Source organism: Staurois parvus, unplaced genomic scaffold, assembly GCF_062004578.1.
Source record: "Staurois parvus isolate SC_StPar_1 unplaced genomic scaffold, SC_StPar_1.0 ptg000974l, whole genome shotgun sequence".
Classification (NCBI taxonomy): Eukaryota; Metazoa; Chordata; class Amphibia; order Anura; family Ranidae; genus Staurois; species Staurois parvus.
Window position 1 is genome coordinate 34021 of NW_028318770.1, and position 25137 is coordinate 59157.

The 25137-nt window shown below is 40.9% G+C and overlaps 1 protein-coding gene across 1 annotated transcript in view; it reads right to left on the reverse strand.

Annotated features, from left to right (window-relative positions):
* The window catches only part of LOC149441560 (TGF-beta receptor type-1-like), a gene marked incomplete at its 3' end in the record, with an annotated part of 46011 nt that extends 21117 nt beyond the window's left edge, over positions 1-24894 (reverse strand). Inside the window, exons 1-2 of the mRNA XM_089657197.1 lie at positions 24563-24894; positions 544-789 (exon numbers count right to left, since the gene is read on the reverse strand). Coding sequence (XP_089513323.1) covers positions 544-789; positions 24563-24644 — 328 coding nt within the window. The remainder of the gene's footprint in view (positions 1-543; positions 790-24562) is intronic.
* Between the last annotated feature and the right edge of the window lie 243 nt (positions 24895-25137).

A 25137-nucleotide genomic window follows, 5' to 3' on the forward strand; every position in this document is an offset into this window, starting at 1 on the left:
AATGACATTTCTGGAGACATTCCGAACACCAGCTTTGTACATAAACGCCTCTAGGTTGCCATATTGCATTGATATTGACAGAAAATGAAAGCTCTGCAGATTGAAAATTAAAACATTTTTAAAAGAACATTCAATTACGGTATTAATATGGTTTGTGTTGCAATTATATATGTTTTGTTTCTTTTTTTATAATATTTAATATGCTATATTTTTTTAGTTTGAAAGTGGAGCTCTGCAGCCACAGCAGGACCTGAAAAAAGGGCTTACATCTCAGAGCAGAAAGATGTCCATTCTCCTTAGACACTATCAAAAATCAAGGCATGCTTGGGCAGGAGGGGTTATTCTGTGCTGTTTCAGGAACTTTGCTTGCCAGTGTCAATGCTATTGGTGGCTGCATAACCCTACATCTCTGAATATCCGGCTGATTCTCCTAATAAAAGGTTTACGAAATGCACATTTTAAATGCAGCTTAGGTACCTGAAAATGAAAGAGACAAGGCTTCTAAGAAAGAAAAATAAAAAGGAAGAAGAAAACACTAATTACCAGCTGAAGGCCGAATTTTCTTGTTGCAAAAATCCTCAACGCAGCAATAAGGGATAGTGTAAATGCCATTATTTGAAGAGGGTGCACACATGAATGGTCTGTCCCGTGGAATAAGGTCCACTTCATTAATACACATGCTGTTGTGCGTTTCTTTACCATCTTGTAATATCACCGATGCCAAGCACATTCCATTAGTAACACAGGTCTGATTATCTTTTGAACAGTGTTCACAGTGACATTTCAGTGCTAAAAAAGAAAAATATTTAAAAACACAAAAAGAGAAAAAAAAAAGTAAAAAAAATTAGAGGCATATTTAAGAGAGCGGAATGTGACTTCAAACATTAAATTAGTGGTGAATCCATCAGTAGCATTTAAAAACAGGTGCACCAGGAAGATTCACCTGCTGTAAATGTTTGGTGAATGTCAAACATCCTTGACATAAACCCCTTAGATCTGATCATTATTTCTGACTTTTTTTAATAACAGCAAAAAGACGACATCTTTTCATTTTTATTTATTTTTTTAACAAGCCATTTCATTTTTAAAACTTCAAGCTTTAAAAAGTTATTATGAATCTTACATTTAAGGCTCTGTTCACATATATGCATTTTGCCTTTGATGTCTTTGAGTGTTTTTTGCAGTTTGTTTTGCGTTTTTCTACATGCGTTTTTGCCACGTTTTGTTCAACTCTTTTTTTTTCCCCTTGAAAGTCCCTGACCCTTTCCAAAAACGCAGTAGCTCAAAAAAGCTCAGGATGTGAACATGTTTCATAGGAAACTAGGTTAAATGGAATGTAGTGCATTTCTGCAAAAACAAAAAAGCACTAAAAAAACGCATTGGTGTGAACTGAGCCTTGGGGAGTATCAGATCTTAACTGCTGTCCCTGTCAAAGCTCCCAGCTTAAGCCAGCCATAGATTGGTCAAATCTCATCTGGTTCAGCAGAGATCAGCTAAGATTCGATCCAGCTATGGGCAGGCTGATTGTACCAAATTCAATCCATAAAACCGACTTGGGTACAACCAACATGTCAAATCTTTAGCAAATGATTACTGCCAGCAGCTATAGCCATTAGCAATAATAATTGTGTATGCCTGGAAGGGACAGCTCCTGGCAACCTGGCTGGAGTAACAATAGCACCGCAGGAGAAAGTCCTCCCAACATTGAGGGCTAGTTCACACCAGTGCTTTTTTTCTGCATCCAAAATGCATAGAATGTAGGTTACATGGTTTTCAATGGCATAGTTCACACCATTGCTTGCAGTTTCAGTGCGTTCCATTTCCAGAAAAAAAGAAAAAAAAGTAGAACATGCTGCATTTTTCCTGCACAGAACTGTATTCAAATTGCGTTAAACACTCCAGAACAGATCTGGAAGATGTTTTGTGGCATGAACTAGCCCTGACTGTTCTGATGGGGGAAATTAGCGATTTTCTTGCAGGAAATAAAATTACAATCTATGGCTAAGCTCACACTGCAAGGGTTAATAGCTTGTTTTGTCAAGGGGAGAGGGGAAACAGTTTTACTTACCTGATCTCCCACTACCTTTATTCTGACTCAGATTGTTGTGATAGCAATTTATCCCTTGTGAGACCTCTCTGCCTAGCCTGTATAAGCAGATATAATCACTGTGGACAATCCTTATCAGATAGCTGAACTCACCAATACTGTGTTCATCCAGAAGTTGCTTTATTCTGTACATGTGACAACAGGATACAGCAGAATGAATGGTTTCCAGTATTATGCGGTCAAAAGATGATACTTTCCGTAGCGTACTATGCAGAATACATGTGTCCCTGTTACATGTGGACTGTTAGCTGCCTCCATGACACAGGAAGTGCTGTACTCAAGAAGAAGGGAGGAGCTTCATATACAAAGGAACTGTGTCATAGATCTCAGGGAGGCAATATGAAAAACAAATGCATTACCAAATAAGACCACTGGATGGCAGCATAACTATAGAAATGTCCATAGGAAATGGTACAAAAAATAAACTATATGAATTCTCATGTACATTAACATAAATATTAACTGTGTAACAGCATAACCTTGCTCCTCCATGCTCTGGCAGTGGACTTTCCCTCTGCGTCATGTCCAAAGCAGGGCTATGGCAACATCAGGTCCCTAGACAATGGAGAGAAGAGGCTGCGGGAATGGTCTACATGTGAGGAGCGGAGGATCAGTGGATCAAGTACGTTGTACTTTTTTTTTTTTTTTTTGCTTCCCTAGTGCTAAACAAGCAATTAGACCTTGCAGTGAAGGCACAGCCCCACTGCGAGGGATAATTTTTTTTTAGTTGCCAGGAGCTGGGCTTTAAGATCAGTAATATTATGGTGATAATATACACCTTGTCTTGTACAAAATGATTCCTAGATTTAAAAGTAAAAATCTGAAAAATGCACTCTACAGTAAAACTAATCTATACATTACTGTGGAGTAAGAATACATTTTTAATACAAAATTTGTTCTGTTTAAAAGAACACTAAAATTATGATTCTGGTGCAAGGACATGCACAGTTATTTACAAGTGAAATCAATTAACAATTTTTTGCTATTTAAAAGACTCTAAAACAACAGAACAAATAAAAACAAAAAAACACTTTAAAATAATAATGGTTCATAAAATAGAAATAAAAAAAAAAAAAAAACCACACAACAAAATAATAGTTTTCATTAAACAAATCTAATTAACACCATCTTCCCTCAATCCATTCAACTAAGGGTTGATAAGGGTTAAAATAGACCTTTTTATTTAAGGCTGCATTCACACTCTCGTAGCGTTCCCAGTATGCGATTTTGACAAGAGATAGTCGTGTGATTTTGTGTGTCGCAAATGGCTGCCCATTCACTTGAATAGGCTGCCCTACGTGGGTTTGTTGCCCAAAAAGAAGCTCCTGCTGAGGAGGTGAGCCCGCTGCTTGCTCGTAGCAGGGCTAAAAGAGGAGAAAAAAAAAAAACAACAACAAAAAAAAACAAACACCTGCCAGGCGATAGGAATACAACATGGGCAGCACAGTGGCTAACTGGTTAGCACTTCCGCCTGGCAGTACTTGGGTCGCTGGTTCGAATCCCAACCATGGCACCACCTGCCTGGAGTTTGCATGTTCTCCCTGTGCCTGCGTGGGTTTCCTCCAGGTACTCCGGTTTCCTCCCACACTCCAAAGACATGCTGGTAGGTTAATTGGATCCTGTCTAAATTGGCCCATGTATGCATGTATGAATGTAAGTTAGGGACCTTAGATTGTACACCCCTTGAGGGTTAGGGACTGATGTGGATGTACAATATATATGTAAAGCACTGCGTAAATTGACGCTGCTATATAAGTACCTGAAATAAATAAATCCTTGACCTTACACATACATGGCCATGTAGCCACTCGCGGCTATAAACATGCTGTGGGCACAATATTGTGCTTCGTGGCAAAAAATGAAATAGCATGTTCGCATTTGGAAGGCATTACCACCACCCAGTGAGACTTTGCACTCACGCAACATTTACAGGGTGGGAATTTACTACCTCTTTAAGGTGCCCTTTCTATACCCAATCATGTTACTAACTTGTTGACAATTAACCCAATAAATTACAAAATGCTCTTACAGCTCTTCCTGGTTAGTACATGTACTTTGCCAGCTGTTTGTTGCCCTGTCCCAACTTTTTGGAGATGTGTCTCCGCAATCAATTTCAAAATTACCCTATTTTTTTTTTCTTAATATGGTACATTTTCTCAGTTTAAACATATGTTTTTGATTATGAATAAAATATGGGTTTATGACTTTTGCAAATTGTTGAATTCTGTTTTTATATAGATTTTGCACAGCGTCCCAACTTTTTAGGAATTGGGAATGTAGATATGGTGTGCCAAAAAGGTCATGAATGTGTACATTCTACCACAGTCCTTGATCAAGCCTTGGTCAGATCACTAGCCCATCATACCAAATTTCCCAACTAATAGACCAATGTTGATACATAAACGTAACTGCAAGTCTGAACAAAGACAGGAATTAACACAAAATCTTAACATTCAATAGCCAACAATTCATTGACATCAAACCTTAAAACAATGCCACTACCTGTTCATAGATGCAACAGAAGTCAATGGGACTTGCTAGTAAAAGCAGTCCCCAAACCCAATTGCACCAAGATCCCCTTTAGATTGTTGCAAAGGCTGGGGTGCAACATACGCAACTCAATATTTTAGGGAAAATTTTTCATATCCACACATGTGCAGTCAATATCACATACTGGACCACCTGTACTGCAACACGGAGAATTAGGGTTGATTTACTAAAACTGGAGAGTGCCAAATCTGAAATCTGATGCAGCTGTGCATGGTAGCCAATCAGCTTTTAACTTGAGCTTGTTCAATTAACCACTTGCCCTCCAGAGGATTTACCCCCCCCCCCCTTCATGACCAGGCCATTTTTTTTGCGATACGGCGCTGCATTATTTTAACTGACAATTGAAAGGTCATGCAAAGCTGCACCCAAAATTACATTTACATCCTTTTTTCCCCCCCACAAATAGAGCTTTCTTTTAGTGGTATTTGATTGCCTCTGGTATTCATTTTTTGTGCTATATACAAAAAAAAACACAACTTTGAAAAATAAAATTGGAAAAAAGAAAAAAAAAAGTCAATATTTTTGACTTTTTGCAGTAAAACATACCCAGACAAAAATAAATCTAATTTCATCATAAATTTAGGCCAAAATGTATTCTGCTACATGTCTTTGCTAAAATAAATAAATAAAGCCCAATACATGTAAACTAATTGGTTTACATGAAAGATATAGCACCTACAAATGGCAGCATGTATACTGGAATTTTTTTTATTTTATTTTTTTTAAATACTAGTAATGGTCAGCAACTTATAGCGGGACTGTGGTGGGCAGTCTGACACTGGGGGGGACTGACTGTCACTGACATTTTATTTTTATTGCTTTTAATATTAGAAATACAACAATTTTCCACACAATAAAACCATAAACTTCAAACAAATCTTTTCATAAATCCCAGCCCCCCCCCCCTTTTGGTCACTACTTATTTTATTCCTGAGATTTTTTTTTTATCATTCCACTCTCCTCTGTCACTATCTAGGACTGAGTATCTCCCCAGTGTTTTAAAAACCATCCAACTTTCCCAGATTTTCTTAAAATTTTCAACTTTATCATCTCCAATATAATACAGTTCCTCCATCCTGTATATATATTCCACTCTATTTATGCAGTCTTTGATTTTTGACATTTCCTGAAGCTGCCAAAATTTCAGAATCAACCCTTTCGCTGCATTTATAAAGTGAAATATCATCGTATTCTTATATTGTTTCGCCAGGAGATCTGTATTATGAAATAGGCAAACCCAGGGATCCTTCAAAGACACTAACCCCTGTTATCTCCTGTATTTGTTGTATGATTCCCAGCCAAAATTGCTGAATTTTGGGGCACTCCCACCATATATGTGCCATTGTTCCCTTCTTCCCACACCCCCTCCAACACAAAGGTGAATTCCCTAATCGTTGTGTGCCACTAGGTGTAATATGCCACCTCACTAAAACATTTGTAATTCATTTCCACTGTATTCATATCCACCACCCTGTGTATTAATTTAAATATTTTAGTTTTTTTCGTGTTCCTTTAAATTTTGTTCCTAATTCCTTTTCCCATTTTTCCAAGAAAGGTGAAGAAGCAGATCCAGATATACCAGTTAGTATCTTATATATGCGAGAGGTAACATGTTTTCGCATTGTATCTGTACTAAAAAATTAGTGGCTGTGAGAGTGCTATAACAAAATGTCTTAATTGGTGATAACGCCATTCAGCTAACCTTGAAAATATTTACAAATTTTTTAGCTCTCTAAAACGTACACAATTCCTCTTTATCAGTGATATCTTTTAAACATGCACTTCTATCTTTTATCTATTTAACTGTGATATCCTCTCTACCTGGGGGGGGGGGGGGGGGGGAAGAATTCTATTCCCCCCCCCCCCAACGGGATTATTAGTGAATTATACTCCCACCCCCTTTGTTTATGTAGTCTATCCCATATCCTAAAAACATTTTGTGTTAACATTTTGCTTGTATTTCCAGAAAGATTCCTAAACTGTTGTGGGAGCCAAATAATCTTATCCAACTGTGACTTGTGTATTTTCTAACAACAAAAAGAGAGGAAGAAAAAAAAAGGCTGCACACCTAAAAGGCGAACCTCAAAAAGGAATTTTATTATGTACCATAAACAGTAATAAGCCATTGGAGACATGACAATCCTGAATGACAAAAGGACTCTACTCCCCCCTGAGATGTCAAGAGGGGACGCTTAAGGATGGACAGAGGATAGAATTGGTCCACTGAGACTGACCTGACCCAACCCCTGACAACCCACCCCACCAGTCCTATTAACCCCCCAAAGCCACCACAATGACCCACAAGAAACCCCTAGATGGAGGTGCCGCCACCCCACTGACAAAGGATAGAGAGTAGCTGAGGAAGATAATACCAGCCCACTGACACCTCCAACACCCACTAGACGGAAAGGAGCCTACTACACACCGGGGGCTCCTAAATGTGCCAACCATACAGATATTTGACACAGCTAAACAACAGACATAAATGCATAAACATATAGCATTAGTATATATGACAATATGCAAAAGGTCAGTATAGCCATGGCCGCTGGCCAAAGAGGATAACAAGGTATAAAGTCACTGTACAGGGCAAAAGCCTCGAAGTCCAAAGGACTTAACAGTGATTTGTCCCTGCAATGTTTCCTTAGATCCACCTATATGTCTGTCTTATAGATAAGCATAGTTGTATATGCTGTTTTGGATTTGTGACCTGTAGATTGCCACTCCATTAACGGCCACATCGCCCTGAATTCTTTCGATCTCATTATATTCTATAAGCTAAGCTGGGTTGAGCCTGGATGGGGGACCGCCTGGGAATATATGCCAGGTGCTATTGGATATTTATATATTGAAGCATCCTGGTCTTTCATAACACCTCAGCAGTGCCACAGGCTGATAGCTTCCATGCCACGCCGCATTAAGGCAGTAATTGCTGCAAAAGGGGCCCAAACCAAGTACTGAGTACATATGCATGCTTATACTTTTCAGAGGTCCGATATTGTTCTATGTACAATCCTTGTTTTATTGATTGCATGTAATATTCTAATTTTCTGAGATTGTGGATTTGGGGTTTTCATGAGCTGTAAGCCATAATCCTCACAATTATGACAAATCACGACTTGAACTATCTTGCTTTGCATGTAATGAGTCTCATATATTAGTTTCACTTTTTAAGTTGCATTACTGAAATAAATGAACTTTTGCACGATATTCTAATTTTTCAAGTTTCACCTGTATATATTTCCTGTAATATCTCAACGTATATCCGGCAGGTCCAAGGCTCTTTCCTAAAAGTTGTACTTTAATGCCATGTACATTTCCTCCTGCGATATTAATTTATCTAAAACTGCTAGTCTCCCTTCCTCTAGTCTAGGTAGTCGGGCCTCTTAAATATGCCTGCCTTTTTGCATTTTTTTTCTCCCTCGGATTCATTTGGATTCTTATATTTTATTTCATATTTTTATTTCAAATTACTATATTATTTTTGAAAGGTTTTAGCAATATCAGTGGTTGAACATAACATTTCTCCATTTTCCACTTTAATTTGCTCTATATGGTTTCTCGATTTCCAGGTCTATTCCCCCACTGATATCTCTTCTGCTACCATACCAAAAAAACTTCTCGTTTCCTGATCCATTAGTTCTTTTAACTCTTCTCTTTTTTTGGGTTATCTTCTGTTATACGTCTATTTCTATTTTCCCTTTATGTTGTTGTTCTAAAATGTGTAGTTCCTTAGTTAGTAATCTCATTTTCATTCCCCGTTCTCTTTTTCAGCCCCCATTGAAATCAGGATACCCCTTTTGTAGGTCTTATGCACTTTCCAAATGGTAGCAACGGAGACCTCGTCTCATTTAATGTAAAATATTGCTCTAATTCTTTTATTCTTTTCTCCATCTCCACATCCTGTATGAGCGTCTCATTTTATCTCCACATACTATTTCTATTCCATTCTCCTTCCAACTTTAACCTTGTTATAACAGGAGCGTGATTAACAATAACATGACCTCAATTTTAGAGTTTACCAAAGATTCTAAGAGTCTATGTTCTACCAATATATAATCCAATCTGGAGTACATCTCGTGCGCGGGAGAGAAGAAGGCATAAATCTCTGTTTGGGGTTTAATTCTCCATGAATCCATCCGTTAACACTGATATAACATTTTCTTGACAGATTTCAATATTTTACCTCCGTCTCTCTGCGCCCCTGATGAGGTATCCATCCAAAGGTCCATACAGAAATTAAAATCTCCTCCTACAATCAAGTAACCCTTCTTGAAGTTTTCTAAAACAAACCTAAGTATATCATTAAATTCTTCTTAGGACAGTAAATATTTGCCAACGTACTTTGTATTCCTTGTAATTTCCCCCTCAAACATGAAAAACGACCTTCTGCATCTATTAATCTTTCTTCTAAAACAAATCTTACATTTTTTGCAAACCCAATAGCTACCCCTTTTACGTGTTTAATTGGTGAATTTGCATAGTACCATGTTGGGTAATATTTAGAATATAGCACAGGTCTGTGACTAAAAAACTGTTTGATTATTTTCATCTAATTTCCATGTATTTTGGTGTGCTGAAAACAAATAAAATATTGAAGAAACTCCTAGACGTCATGATTTGCCACAGAATGCAAAATTGTCTTCAAATTTATCAAATTGTTTTAATTTTTTTATATATGAGTTAACCAAATTTAAAGTCCAAAATACTATTAATTAATTCACATAAGTGCATTTAAGACATAAAATGCCAAAAAAACCTTAAAGGGGTTGTCCGAGTTATGTAAAAAAAAAAATATAGCACTGTAAATCTGATGGTCAGCAATATATACATAAGCTAAGCAAAATTTAGGGGGAAAAAAAAAATTCTATTTCCTCATTTCCCTAGTTCTCTTCTGGCCCTTTGTTGGAATTTGCAGATAAACAATCTCTGCCCCTCCCCCCCTGCAAAGGGGGTGAATACAAGTACTGCTCTGAGTGACATGTCTGACTACTGGGATACTCAGCAGCATGCTGTGTGTGTAAGCCTCAGCCCTGAGTCTGTGCTTCTAATGGTAGAAGGGGTTAATCTTTCCTGAAGAATCCAGTGGGAGGGAGACACAGGGCAGAGAGCAGCAGCTCCAGTCAGTGCAGGGGGGCGTGGCCAGCACTGTGATGTCTCGTGTACAGACACAGAGCTGCTCTTTCCTGCAGTCCACACTTGTGCACGAATCATCATCAGGTTCTTGGTTCTAGGCTGTTCACACTTTTTCATCGTAGTTAGTGTTAGTTCGTCATTCTTCAACCGTTATGTTATGGCTCCGCGAAAGTGTATTAATTCGCCAGTTTCTGTTTCATCTGTGGTAAATATACAGTGTTGAAGCAACAGCAGAATATTACAGACTTTGTGAAAAAAGTATACTTTGCATACTTTGGACTAAAAATTGGAGATCAAGATAAAGTTTGGGCTCCTTATAAAGTGTGCAAACAGTGTGTTGAGGACCTCCGAAACTGGTTCAAGGGTAAGAAAAAAAATCTCTTTCAGTTGTGGGATTCCTATGGTATGGCGAGAGCAAGAGAACCATAGTGACGCCTGTTACTTTTGTTCATACGATGTGAAAGGGTTTAATTCCAAAATGGAAGCATTCCATTTCATACCCCAATCTTCACTCAGCAATTCGTCCCATCCCTTATGGCACAAATATACCAGTACCCAAGCCCCCTGATACCTTGGAAGAGATACCTAGCTCCTATGAAGGTGAAGTCATACTGAACCAGATGACGAATCAAGTTCTGACTTTGAAGATGATACAAGACCGAAATTGTTTTCACAGGAGGATATTTTCCATACCTGTAGGTCATTCCGTACACTTGAAGGAAACCTACGAGAACTTGGAATTGGTTCTTCGTAAACTTAAATATGAAGACCATGGTTAGCAAGCGTGTGGGGACTTGAAGGTCTTGTGCATGCTGCTCGGGCAACAAGCTGGGTATACCAAATACCCTTGTTTTCTGTGTCTATGGGACAGTTGAGACCGACAAAATCATTGGACCAAGAAGAGTTGGCAGCCGAGGGTGCTAACAGTCGGTGAAAAAAAAAAAAAAAAAAAAGTCCGAGAAACTTTGGTACCTTCCCATAAAGTTCTTCTACCACCTCTCCACATAAAATTGGGATTGCTGAAGCAATTCGTAAAATCACTTCCAAGAGATGGAGAATGCATCAAATACTTGGTCACCAAGTTTCCAGGCCTGTTGGAGGCAAAATTGAAGGAAGGTGTGTTCGTCAGACCAGACATTAGAAGGCTTATAGTTGATCAAGAGTTTGTCAATACCATGACGGATCCTCAAAAAGAAGGGTGGATTGCATTTAAAGAAGTCGTACAGAAATTTTTAGGCAATAACAAAGATCCTCACTACAAAAAGATTGTCGGACGAATGCTGAAAGCATTTCAAGCTTTAGGTTGCCTGATGAGTTTGAAAGTGCATTTCCTCCAGTCCCACCTTGACTACTTCCCTGAAAATTTGGGAGCTGTGAGTGAGGAACAAGGTGAACGATTCCATCAAGACATTAAAGAGATGGAAAGGCGATACCAGGGAAAATGGAGCATTACAATGATGGCAGACTACTGTTAGATGCTTCAGAGAGACATTCCAGATGCTACTCACAAGCGTAAATGCACCAAGAGGAGCCTCACAGGGAAGAAGAATCGAGTTTAGTGTGTGTAGGTGAGCTCATTTCAGTTAAAAAAAAAAAAAAAAAAAGGATTTTCATGAAAAAATTGTAATAAAAAATTGCAGTACGTGGGAAGGACCAAAAGACCACTGTGGGTACGGCTGAGGGAACATGTTCAAAATATTTGGAAGGGCTTCCCAAAGCATAGTGTATCAAAACATTTTTTTGTTGTGTCATGATAAAGACTCCTCTAGTTTGAGATTTTGGGGGGTTGAAAAATTTAAGAAACACTGGAGGGATAGCCATAAGATTAGATCTCTCAGTCAAGCTGAATCAAAATGGATCTTTATGATGGAAACACAAAATGCCAACGGGACTCAACATCGAATTTGATTTTGTTTTATTAATGATTTTTAACAATTCTGATGTAATTTACATTTATCATATTTAATATATATATGCAATATGTTAAAACCATTACCTGGTATATAGTTGTAACATGTAGTGAGTGTTATCGCATGAATTGGGGGATATATATTTTTTATCCAAATAGTTTTTTTACAGTTTTATCCTGATTTTTTAGTTTAATCCTATTTTAATATAACATTAATCATGGATGCCTTTTGAGGGTTTTTTTTAAATAAAGATTTTTTAATTTAGATGTATCCTCTTGTTATGGGGTATTAGTAGGTCTTTGTATTTTAAAAAAGGTTTTTTTTTTAGAAAAATGAATAAAATATTTTATATTTTAATTGGTTTTTATAGGGTTGTTATTACCAGGCCTTTGAGGATGGGGGAGTTTGTTTTTAGCATTTTATGTAGGATATGTATCATCATATAGGTATTATGATGTAAATTGGGGATATCCGATTTATATAAAGGAACCAATATAAGAACATATACGGTGTAGAGCCAAGAAGAAGCACTGTCCGGCGCTCTGCGAAAAATAGGTCAGGTTTGTAATGCGAGTCTGACGGTAGCGTTGCTTAGATACCGTTTGGACTACGCTAAAATAGCCGTGATTTTCCCACCCAGCAGTCTGATTGGAGGTTTTTCTGGCCTATAAAATGGAGTACTGTCCACCAATCACGCAGTTCTGAGGAAGTCACATGGAAGCGTGACGCAACGGTCGACGGCAAAGCGTGGTGACGTACTTCCGGCGTAGCTCCATTTTGGTACACCTTTTCATGCAATACACCCAGTACATGGGGAAAGGCTTGTACATTTTCTACTATATGTGAGTGCAATTTTGGCTTATCCATTTCATTGGATTAAAAACGGTTTTACAATATGGAGGATGTGTCTCTTGTTTCATGGGCGCATGAGAGAGTATTATTGTGAGGGTGTCTACCTGCCTATCTACTTACCTGTCCAGAGGAAACAACAGCGGTGATACAGGATATCAGTGGGGATATAATGCCCAGGATAGCAGGCTAAAATTAGTGCATATACAGGGAAGATCCAGAGCTGATCCAAAAGGCTTTGTGGCCCTGTGGGGTCGCCTAGTGGAGGTGAGAGGCCACTGCAGCCATTTCTAGGAACACTTATCGGTGTGTTGTGCATCCACACTATATGTTGCATGACCAGAAGGAGTGAAGCACCATGTCTTTTTTCACAGAAATTGGACTTTTTGCACTAATGTTATTTTGGTCATTTTGTTCACGTATTAATATTTGTTATTAGAATGTTATTAATAATTTTGAGCACAGAGTGTTTTATCCCTCAACAGGGATTCACATTACTTTATTTATATAGGTTGTGTCCCAGTTCATTGGGTACCAGGGGTCACGTCAGTTGTACCCCTAAAAGGGATTGGCTTCAAATTCATAATACCACCTGTTTAGGTCACTTTATTTGGTCCCAATATAGGACCTTGTGTGGTTTTTAGCACATTTAGTCACGGTTTATATATTTTATGTAGCGCTACACCATTTTATATTGTTTAAGACATGTTGGGTATCTATTTACTCATCGTAACATCTTTCATAAAAAAATTGGGGTATATATTGTGTGGTTTTTTTAACCACTTCAGTACAGGGCACTTTTACCCCCTTCCTGTCCAGACCAATTTTCAACTTTCAGTGCTCTCGCACTTTGACAATTACTCAGTCATGCTGCACTGTACTTCAACAAAACGGTTATAATTTTTATCACAGAGATAGAGCTTTATTTTGGTGGTACTTAACTAGTTGACGACCGCAGATAGCCAAATGACGGCTACACTGCGGCCGGCCAGTTCTGGGAGGGCGTCAAATGATGTTCTCCCAGAAAGCGCTCTCCAGCGTGCCCCCGGAGGTGCGCCCCCGGCAATCTCTGTGATCGCTGTGTCCTACGGACACAGCTGATCACGTGATGTGGTAAAAGGCCAATCACAGAGGCTTTTTACCACGTGATCAGCCATGTCCAATGACACGCTAATCACAGGGAAACGCAATTGCTGGTTCTCGGCTGCACTTTCCTCACGCTGTTCTCGGCAGTTGTCAGAGCAGGGATTGGCACCGATCATCAGGGCACTGATGATCAGTGCCCTGATGATCGGTGCCCAGCAGTGACACCCACCAGTACCGCCAGTCAGTGCCCAGCAGTTGCGCCAGTCAGTGCTGACTATCAGTACCCATCATCAGTGCCGCCTAATCAACGCACATCAGGGAAGGAGAAAAAAAATTACCTGTTTGCAAAATTTTATAATAGAAAAAGAACCTTTTTTTCTTCAAATTTTTTGCTCTTTTTTTGTTTATAGCGCAAAAAGTAAAACACCCAGCGGCAAGTAAATACCACCAAAAGAAAGCTCTACTTGTGAGAAAAAAAAAAAATTAAAAATTTCATATGGGTATAATGTTGCATGACCGCGCAATTGTCATTCAAAGTGCAACAGTGCTGAAAGCTAAAAATTGGCCTGGTAAGAAAAGGGGTATAAGTGCCCAGTAGGCAAGTGGTTAATCACCACAGGGTTTTTTATTTTTTTCAAAATAAGCGGGAAAAAAAAAAAAAAAAAAAAAAAAAAAAAAAAAAAAAGAAGGGGGGGGGGGGGAAGACACTTTTTATCGTTTCCATTTAAAAATTTTGCAATTAAGTAACTTTTTTTCATAAATTTAGGCTAACATTTTTATTGCTACATTTCTTGGGTACAAATAACCCAAATAAGGATATATTATTTAGTCTGTGTGAAAGTTATAGCGTTTACAAGCTATGGTACCAATCATTGAAAATTGATCACACCTGATGTATTGACGGTCTCATTTCTTGAAGCCCCAAAACGCCAGGAAAGTGCAAATACCCCCCAAATTACCCCTTTGTGGAAAGTAGACAGTCCAAGCTATTTAGTAAGAGCATGTTGAATTTTTTGGAAGTTGTCATTTTTTCCATAAATTCTTGGGAAAATGAAGAAATTATTTTTGTTTTTTTGTTTTTTAAAGACAAAATTGTCATATTAACTTATTCCTCACACACGGCAGATGCATACTTGCAATTACACCCCAAAACAGGGGGAAGAGTTTCTGTCCTGATCAGCGCTGTTCCCTGCAGTACACAACCCCTGCCCCCTAGTAAAAACACTCCCCTCACACAGTTAACCCTTTCACTGAATAATAAAGTTTACCCCTTCCTCTCCAGTGCCATTAGTACAGTGTCAGCGTTTTTTTTTTTTTGCACCGATCACTGTATTGGTGTCACTGGGGATGTCAGTGACCCAAGTCAGTTCCCCCCCGTGTCAGAATGTCTGCCGCAGTCCTGCAGTCCTGCCATAAGTCGCTGATCGCCGCCATAAGTTGCTGATCGCCGCCATTATTAGTATAGAAAAAAAAATTAAAAATCCCAGCATCTTTCCCGCCATTTGTAAACGCTATAACTTTCACGTAAACCAATTAATTTACACGTATTGGGGTTTTTAGTAGCAAAGATGTCGCAGAATGCATTTTGGCAGAAATTTATGACTAAATTTGATTTTTAATTATTTTTTTACTGGACATGTTTTATAGCAAGTCCAAAATATTGTTTTTTTTCCTCAAAATTGTCAGCCTTTTCTTTTATAGCGCAAAAAATAAAAACCGCACAGGCGATCAAATACGACCGAAAGAAAGCTCAATTTGTGGGAAAAAAAATGTAAATTTAATTTATGTACCGTATTGCATGACCGCGCAATTGTCCGTTAAACTAGCGCAGCGCTGTATAGCAAAAAAAAAAAAAAAATGGCATAAATTGCAGTATCTATACCATAGTTTGTAGACGCTATAACTTTCACACAAAGCAATCAATATACACTTATTGGGATTTTTTTTTTACCAAAAATATGTAGCATAATACATTTTGGCCTAAATTTATAACTAACTTTGAGTTTACTATATATTTTTTATAGCTGAAAGTAAAAAATATCGTTTTTCTTCAAAATTTTTGGTCTTTTTTTGTTTATAGCGTGAAAAATTAAAAGTGCACAGGTGATCAAATACCGCCAAAAGAAAGCTCTATTTGTGTGAAAAAAAAAAGGACGTAAATTTTGTTTGGAAGCAGCATTGCATGACCGCGCAATTATCAGTTGAATTAGTGCAGTGCCGAGTAGCAAAAAGAGGCCTGGTCATTAAGGGGGGGTAAATCCTCAGGAGGGCAAGTGGTTAAATCACATACGGGACAAAAAGTTCCCTATGTGATGATTTTTGGTAACAGGTTCTCTTTTTTGAGACCTGCAGGGTCTAAAAGACCCTGCATGTCTCCCCTGTACTAAAAGAAAAAAAAAAAAAAAAAAGTAAATTTATAAGATATTTTTAAAAACGCAGCATGGACATGGGCATGGGCAAGAATTACACCCCAAAATACATTCTGCTACTCCTCCTAAGTATGGCGATACCACATGCATGAGACTTTTTCACAGCCGAGCTAAACAAAAAGGGTACACAGAAGATTATCTGTGGTTGTAGTAGAGAAGTTGTCTGCAGAGGAGAGCAGTGGTCCAGGAAGCAGGCAGAGAAAAGGTCAGCAATAGCCAAACGAATAGTCCAGGCAGCAGGCAGGAACATAGTCCAAAAAAAAAGCCCTGGGTCATTACAGGCAGCAATATGGTCAGCACAGCCAAATTACTAGTTCAAGAAGCAGGCAAGAACATAGTCCATAAAAACTCCTCGGTCATTACAGGCAGCAGGCAGAGATATGGTCAGCACAGCCAAAGTACTGGTTCAGGTAGCAGGAAAGAGCATGGTCCATAACAAGTCCTGGTTCACTACAGGCAGAGACAGGGTCAGCCCAGTATTGGTCCAGGCAGCAGGAAGGAACATCAGGCTTAGGGCCTCAGTCAGGAAAGACCTGGCCACAGGGGTAGAGGCTTCGTCCCACCCAATCTCTTCGAAGCCTCCGGACTAACAGACCCTGATCTGGGAATTACAAAACCCGGTGAAAACCAAAAACTGGTTTTCTCTACTCTGAAGCCCCTCACATATGTGAGACCCCTGTGTTATCTTGCATCCCACTACTACAGTAGCAGGGCAAAAGATCAGTTCAAGCAGCAGGCAAAAAACATGGTCGATTAACAGGCAGAGGTCAGTGTAGGTGGAAGGCAAACGTGGTTTTGAAACAATCCAGAGGGCAGGCAAAAGCATTGTCGGTAAACAGGCCAGGGTCAGTTCAGGTGGCAAGCAAAGGCATGGTCATTCAAGGCAGCAGGCAAATGATCAGCAAGGATTTTAGAAACTGGGAAATGGCAGGCTGTTAAAAATAAGGAGAACTAATATTTTAGTGACGTGAGAACGTCGGAAACAGTCTCCAATGCATAGGCCTGGTTGGGAGGGACATTTTGGACAATGAACACTGGTGTCTTTCCTAACTCCTCTTCTGCCGCATACACATTTTTTTGGCATCTTCTTCCGGATTCTGTGGGTGAAACATTTTCTGGGGGGATCCTTGCTGGTAGGTCAGGGCAGTGATCATTTCTTCTATATAACTGAGGAAGGTGGTGGGTCTGTCTGTTGACTTTTGATAGATGACAAATGCATTGCAAATGGCCAAATGGAAAAAATAAATTACAACTTTTTTCTACCAGAAGAGGGACTTTCTTGTTGACAAATAGGGCTGTAGCATCTAGTCATTTAAAATCACCCCCCCCCCCCCCATGAACAGATTATAATTGTGGATACATTCAGGTTTTTGGATGGGACTGCGTCTTCCATGAATTTCCACCGAGGTTTCATTGGGGATAGTGGACAGGACGTAAACATCTCTTTTATCCCTCCACTTCATGGCCAACACTTCCTCGTTTCTCAGCCTTGTGGATTCCCCCCCCTTTGTAGCCTTCTGGTTACTAAACTTTGCGTGAAGCCCTATTTTTTTGGGTGGTACCGTAGGCTAAAGTTTTCTCACAGTACATATGCCGGAAAAGGGGGAGACTGGTATAATAGTTATCAAAGTAGATATGATAACCCTTTTGGAACAGTGGGAATGCCAGGTCCAAAACAATTTTGCCACTTGTGCCGATGTAGGTTGGGCTGGAGCGAAGAGTCTTTGCCTTAATACACGTGAAATGCATGCACATACCCTGTAGCTTTTTAGCAGAGCTTGTTCAGCTTTAATCCATACTTGGCCCTTTTACTGGGGATGCATTGCTTGAGCCCTGGTTCACACTGATGTGGTGCGGAATTTGCAGCATTTTCAGTGTGAAATCCGCACCGCATCACAATCGCACCCCATTCATACAAACTAATGCGGGTGTGTATGTTAACACCCCAACATTAGTACGCAAACCGCAGTGCAATATGCAGAATTGGAAAAGAATAGGTGTGAATATCTATGCGATCCGATTATAGTACAGGCCAAAAAAGGGATCTGAAAGTTTTTGGTGCGGGTGCGGTGCGAATAGAGCCATGCAAAATGTATGGCTTTAATCGCACCGCATACAAATCGCATGTGATTTGTACAGGAATGTGGTGCGGTTCCAATGCAAATCACATGGGATTTACTGCGCCGCTGTAGTGTGAACCTACGCTCAATCCCAGCCAGCCAGTGAAGTGGGCAAGGGATTCATCCACACACATTTGTTGCTCAGGGGCATAAAGTTCCAGAAATCTCTTAGCAAAATAATTTATTAGTAGGCGGATTTTGTATAGCTTGTCATAGTTGGGATGATCTTAGGGAGGGCACTGTGAGTTATCATTGAAATGCAGAAATCACATGTTCAGATCATAGCTTGACCGGGACATTACAGCAGAATAGATGGGCATATGATAGATGGGGTTGGTGGAGCAGTAGGCATGCAATTCGGTTTTTTTTGTAAGCCCCATGTTAAACGTAAGGCCCAAAAACTATTTCAACTCCTCCACTGTGAGACATCTCCATAGAAAAGGACGGGCATGTACTGGGATTAGCAATATAATGCTGAGCAAAAAAGGTTTGTCTGGTCCACAATGTATTGCAGTAAATCGGCAGGAAAAAAAAAACAAAAAAAAAAAAATCAATTTCAGAAAAATTTTCAGTATTTGTCTGCACACCTGGCTGTGCAGTGAAAGGTGGGATTGAAGCTGATCCTGAGCTGGAAGGCAACCATAAAGGGTTTGCCAGGGAGTCAGGAAGATATGTTTGGGCCCTAATTCTTGGGGTCTGGTGGAGTGCTCCAGTGCTGGTACTGGGCCTTTCATCCTGGGGCCTAGCGCCATTGGCCATCTGCCGATTGACCATTGGGTGTATGGCGCTGCTTGTTGTTGCCTGCCCTTAAGAGCACCGTATCCTTTTAGGAGGGACTGCTTCCTCCTCTGATTCAGTCACTTCTTTCCCACTACTTTCTACTGGCTCATATTCCGAATCGGAATGGGATGGTGAGAGCTCCCCGCTGCTCTCATCCGACAAGCTGAGGATTTTGAGTGCCTCCTCACTAGTAAAATATTTTTTGGACAGTGCGGCTCTGGTGATTGTGGCTGTATGAGGGGGTACACTGCTGATCGATGACTGATGGGTACACTGCAGGTGGGAGGCAGTTGTGTCAACTCTATAAGTACACCGATTAGGGTGCATCAATGGCTATGGTGACAGCTACACCGATGAACTGCACTGATGGGCTGCACTGACAGATTCACCGATAGCTCCACTAATGGCTCCTCTGATGGGCTGATCTGACAGCTGGTGGCACTGACAGGGACTCTTTATTAGGGGCAGTGTGATGCACAGTAATGAAAGGGTTTGAAAAACTCACTGTTCCTAGGTTCTCTTCCTCAAAGATCAGAGAAGATAGTAACAGTGAGTGATCACTGTGTGTTTATATCTATGATCGGCTGTGATCACGTAGTAAAAAGACAATTTCATTGGCTCTTTACCTCCAGCGGGGAAGCGCTGCGTCCGAGGGACACAGCCTGACAGGAACAGCAGCACTGTGCACCACGGGGGGCGCGCATGCGTGATTCACAGGACGTCATGACACCCACAGGGATGAGGATTGCCAGGCCGTCAATCTGCTATAGGCCAGGCGGCAACGAGTTAAACGTAAAAGTGTATTTTTTCCCAAAAAATATTACATTTTTAAAAATCGTCCATTTTCGTTTTTGGCCAAGTGCATCTTGAATTTTCGGTTTCGGCACCAGAATTTTCATTTCTGTGCACCACTAGAAAAAAACTAATATCGGGGTCATGGCTCAAACTGTAGCCATGGCCCCAGTATAACCACTGTAACTCAAAAGACATACAGAGATGTCCTTGGACAGCAAGCAGTTAAACATTTAAGTTTAATAATGCTTGCAGTTTCCTTAGAAAAAAGTTCCCTTTCTGTCCTGTAGACTTTGCCAATAGTTCTACTCTAAATAGTCTAGGTTCCCACTTGTACAGGTGGTTGCGGGTAAGGGAATCGTTACTGTCCCCGCTGCCGTGGCCAAAAACCACTGCTCGTTAACAGATGCACGTGGCTGCCATTCATTCTTAATCGCTTCCCCACAGGAAATCGGGTGCAGGAATCGTGCAGTGTGCAAGAGCACTATACGAATTCACTGAGGCTGCAGTTTCAAAAAAAGTTGCAGGGACCTTTTGCTCCACCTTTCCCACAAGTACAGCAGCCCATTCACTGTGCCCACGCAAACCGCACCGAACGCACAGGAGTAGGGAGAAGGTATTGCATTATGCAATATCCAAATGGAGACGGACTGTCCACATAGGAGTTCAGGTTGAGCTTTGCCTTTTTAGGGCTGAATCAGACAGGAACACAGTCCGCAATGCAGTGCGATGATATTTCCAGCCCATTCATTCATTAGATTACACCAAAAAACAGCGAATGCACTACACCACTAAAAACATACCGCGACTGGATCGCATGGGACTTTGTTCCCCATGCGATTCAGGGTTTGGGAAAGAGAACAAAAGTGGGCACCACTAAGTGCAGTATTTAAAAGTGATTTTAATGAAGTGAAAGTATTAGCCACTGGGGGTGAGTTCTGGGAGGACATCATATGACACCCTCCCAGAACTGCTCAACTGCGCTGTAGCCATCATTGACTATAGCCTGGTTGTCAAGTGATTAATCAGTAATATGTATAAAAGTTCAGCAGCTCACATGTTTAAAAAGTAACAGGCACTGTGAACTGAATGACTCCAGCAGAAGAGACCGCCATCCATCCTCTAATGATGTCAACAGTGGCATAGAGGATGGAGGGCGGAATCTCGTGAGCTGCTGGACTTTTTTACATATATAAAAAGGGACATTACAGATTAACCACTTGACAATCAGGATACAGCACCGTTGTGCAGTTCTGTGAGTGCATCATATTACGTCATCCCAGAACGTGCCCCCAGTGGCGGGCACCCATCTCTGTCTGTGATCGTTGTGTCCTACGGACACAGATAATCCCATGACAATGTAAAAGGCCAATTACATCGCCCTTTTACCACGTGATCAGCTGTGTCCAATGACACAAATGATCACAAAGTAAGCACTTTATTCACACTGTCATGCTGAGAAAAGTACTACTGTTAACCGGAAAGTGTTCTGATTATCAGTACAGCCCCAAAAGTGCCCATCAGTGGCACCCATCAGTGCAGCATCATCAGTGTCTCCTCATCCATTCCTACCAGTGCCACCCATCAATACAGCCTCATCAAAGCACATAAGTGAAGGAGAATATTTACCGGTTTGCAAAATTTTATAATAGAAACTTTTTTTTTTTTTTAATTCTTTGCTCTTTTTTCGTTTATAGTGCAAAAAAAATAAACACAGTAGTGATTAACCACCTCCTGCCCACCATATAGTAATATGACAGATGCAAGATGGTTCTCTCGTTCTGGAAGGACGTCATATGACATCCTCCCATTCTCACCGCGCATGCGCGGCTCAGTGAGCGTGCAGCACGGCGATCGGCGGTGCACTGTGTCCCTCGAACACAGCGGATCACGGAAAGAGCCGAAGATGTTGGCTCGGTCATGTGATCAGCTGTTTCCAATCACAGCTGATCACATGTAAACAGGGAAATGCTGGTTATCAGCATTTCTCTCCTCTCGAGCTGTCACGCTGACAGCTTGAGAGGAGAGTCGGTAATCGGCTTTCCGCGGAGGGGACATGTACATTGATCATCAGGGCACTGATGATCAGTGTGCCCTGATGATCAGTGTAGCCCCAGCAATGCCTTCTGTCAGTGCTCATCAGTGCCTCATGCCAGTGCCCATCAGTGCCACATATCAGTGCTTACCAGTGCACATCAATGCCAAATATCAGTGCCCATCTGAGCTGCCTTTCAGTGTCACCCATCAGTGCCACCTATCAGTGCTGCCAGTCAGTGCTCCCTTTCAGTGCCCATTATTGATGCCTGTCAATGCCCATCAGTGCCACCAACCAGTGCAACCTATCAGTGTCCATCAGTGCAGCCTCATTAGCGCACATCAGTGAAGGAGAAAAATCACTTATTTACAAAATTTTATAACAAAAACTAAGAAAAAACGTTTTTTTTTTTTTTAAATTTTCAGTGGTTTTTGGTTTAACCACTTGCCGCCCAGCCACCGCATATAAACAGTAGCAGGGCGGCGCTCGTAGGCAAAAGCACGTTTTAAAACGGCTGCCTTCAAAACAGGTAGGGGGCGCGCGCCCGCCCTACCTGTCCCGCGGGTGTCAGCAGCGGGTGTCAGCCGACGGGTCACGGCCGGTTTTTACCGGCCGTTTTCCCGCAATTGCCGGTGATCACTAACACAGAGCAGGGCTGCATTGTTTACACACAGCCCTGTTCTGTGTCAGTTCTCTGACAGCTTGTGAGAAGCTGCAGGGTTTCCCTCCCTCAATCAGCTCCCCCCCCCCCCCCCCCTCCAGTACACACCCCCGCCACCTAGTAAAACACTCCCCTTACACTGCAAATTCTAAAAATGTTAACCCCTTCCTCCCCAGTGACATTAGTACAGTTTCAGTGGTTTTTTTTCACTGATCACTGTATTGGTGTCACTGGGGATGTCAGTGACCCCAAGTCAGTTCCCCCCCCAGTGTCAAAATGTCCGCCGCTGTCCCGCAGTCCTGCCATAAGTCGCTGGTCGCCGCCATATGTCGCTGATTGCCGCCAAAAGTCGCTGATCGGCGCCATTATTAGTATAAATAAAAATTAAAAATTCCAGTATCTTTCCCGCTATTTGTAAACGCTATAACTTTCACATAAACCAATTAATTTACACGTATTGGGATTTTTTTTTAGCAAAGACATGTCGCAGAATGCATTTTGGCAGAAATTTATGACTAAATTAGATTTTTGCATTTTTTTTTACTGGACATGTTTTATAGCAAAAAGTCCAAAATATTGTTTTTTTTTCTTCAAAATTGCCAGCTTTTTTTATAGCGCAAAAAATAAAAACCGCACAGGCGATCAATTACCACCGAAAGAAAGCTCAATTTGTGGGGAAAAAAAAAGGATGTAAATTTCATTTATATACCGTATTGCATGACCGCGCAATTGTCCGTTAAACTAGCGCAGCGCTGTATAGCAGAAAAATGGCGTAAATTGCAGTATTTATACCATAGTTTGTAGACGCTATAACTTCCACACAAAGCAATCAATATACACTTATTGGAATTTTTTTTACCAAAAACATGTAGCAGAATACATTTTGGCCTAAATTTATAACCAACTTTGAGTTTACTATAAATTTTTTATAGCTGAAAGTAAAAAATATTGTTTTTCTTCAAAATTTTTGGCCTTTTTTTGTTTATAGCGTGAAAAATAAGCGCACAGGTGATCAAATTACACCGAAAGAAAGCTCTATTTGTGTGAAAAAAAGGACGTAAATTTCGTTTGGGTGCAGCATTGCATGACCGCGCAATTATCAGTTGAATTAGTGCAGCGCCGAGTAGCAAAAAGAGGCCTGGTCATTAAGGGGGGTAAATCCTCAGGTGCTCAAGTTGTTAAGAAAAAAAATTAAAAACCCAGAGGTGATTAAATACCACCAAAATAAAGCTCTATCCCTCACAAAAAAAAATGATAAAAATTTCATATGGGTACAGTGTTGCATGACCGCACAATTGTCATTCAAAGTGGGACAGCGCTGATAGCTAGAAATTGGCCTGGGCAGGAAGGGGGTATAAGTGCCCGGTAGGCTAGCGGTTAAATATCAGCAAAACAAAGCACTATTTGTGTGAAAAAAAAATTGCAAAAATATCATATGGGTACAGTGTCGCATGACTGTACAATTGTCAAAGTGCAACAGCGCTGAAAGCTGAAAATTGGCTTGGGTAGGAATGGAGGAAAAACACGCAGCAGACAAGTGAATAATCTAGTACTTCTATTGTATTGATGCCATTTACATTATTATATTTCCCCGCATTGAAGGTCTGCGCCATATATCTTGTGTATAGATTTAAAGTTTGCGATTTGCCTCTGGGATGTCGTTAGAAAACACTGACGCCTGCAGCAGTTCGCATATCCCGTGTGTTTTGAAAACGCGCAGGACACGCAGGTTACCGCGGTCTGGTGTGAACGGGCCCTAAAGCCATTTGAACAGATACATTTTTACATTTCTGAAACAAGTTTTTTCCCCCTATTTCAAACCATGGACAGTAAAACACCACAACTTCAGCTGGGTCACACACATGATCTCAGTCCCTAACACACACATTACAGGGCACTCCACAAGATTTGTCATCCACTCACACAGGATAAACACTCGTGCTAACAAGATCCAGCCATCTACCATTCTCCGAAGCCACGCCAGAAAACCGGGAACAAACCCAGCCCCGGCTACACCATACACAAAGCCCTGCCCAACAGACCGGACAGTGCTCATCCTCCCCAGGCCACAGTGCTCGGTCTGGACACCCAGCCCCTTTTCACTCACCAGCACATCCCGTCAGCTGTAACAGGACATAGAGCAGTAGCAGGCAAAGCCTGGGCAGTCCGGAGAAGCCAGCCACAGACATGGCCTATCAATCTGTGCCCATCACATCACTAGCAGCAGATCTCTTTCCTTCCTCTTCGCCGCTGTCTTTCTACCTCGCTTTCCACCGCTAATTCTCGCGACTTTTCCGCTATGAAAAAAAAACTCCTTCCACTTCTAAGGTTTCCTATTGGGCAGCTGGGTCCAAGCCAAATCCCCGACCGGCCTTGTCCCCCAAAACACTGTTGCTACACAAAAAGCTGACTCTTTCGTCTGACTCCTCCTCCTCCTCCTCCGTGTAGACACGGCGACTTTGCTGGCTCCTCCCTCCAGACGAAGACGTCACGGCTCGGAGAGTGTGGTGCTGTGTGACGGAGCGGGTGTGTTTTATGCAGGGGCTGGGGATGGTTGTTATCCATGGAAAACAAAGAGCTTCCTCTAACATCACACAGTCATAGTCCCCAGGTTGTGTTATTCCGCAGTGCAAATGTTTGGTTACAAAGAACACTGTAGTCTGGATAATAATCATTTACCTA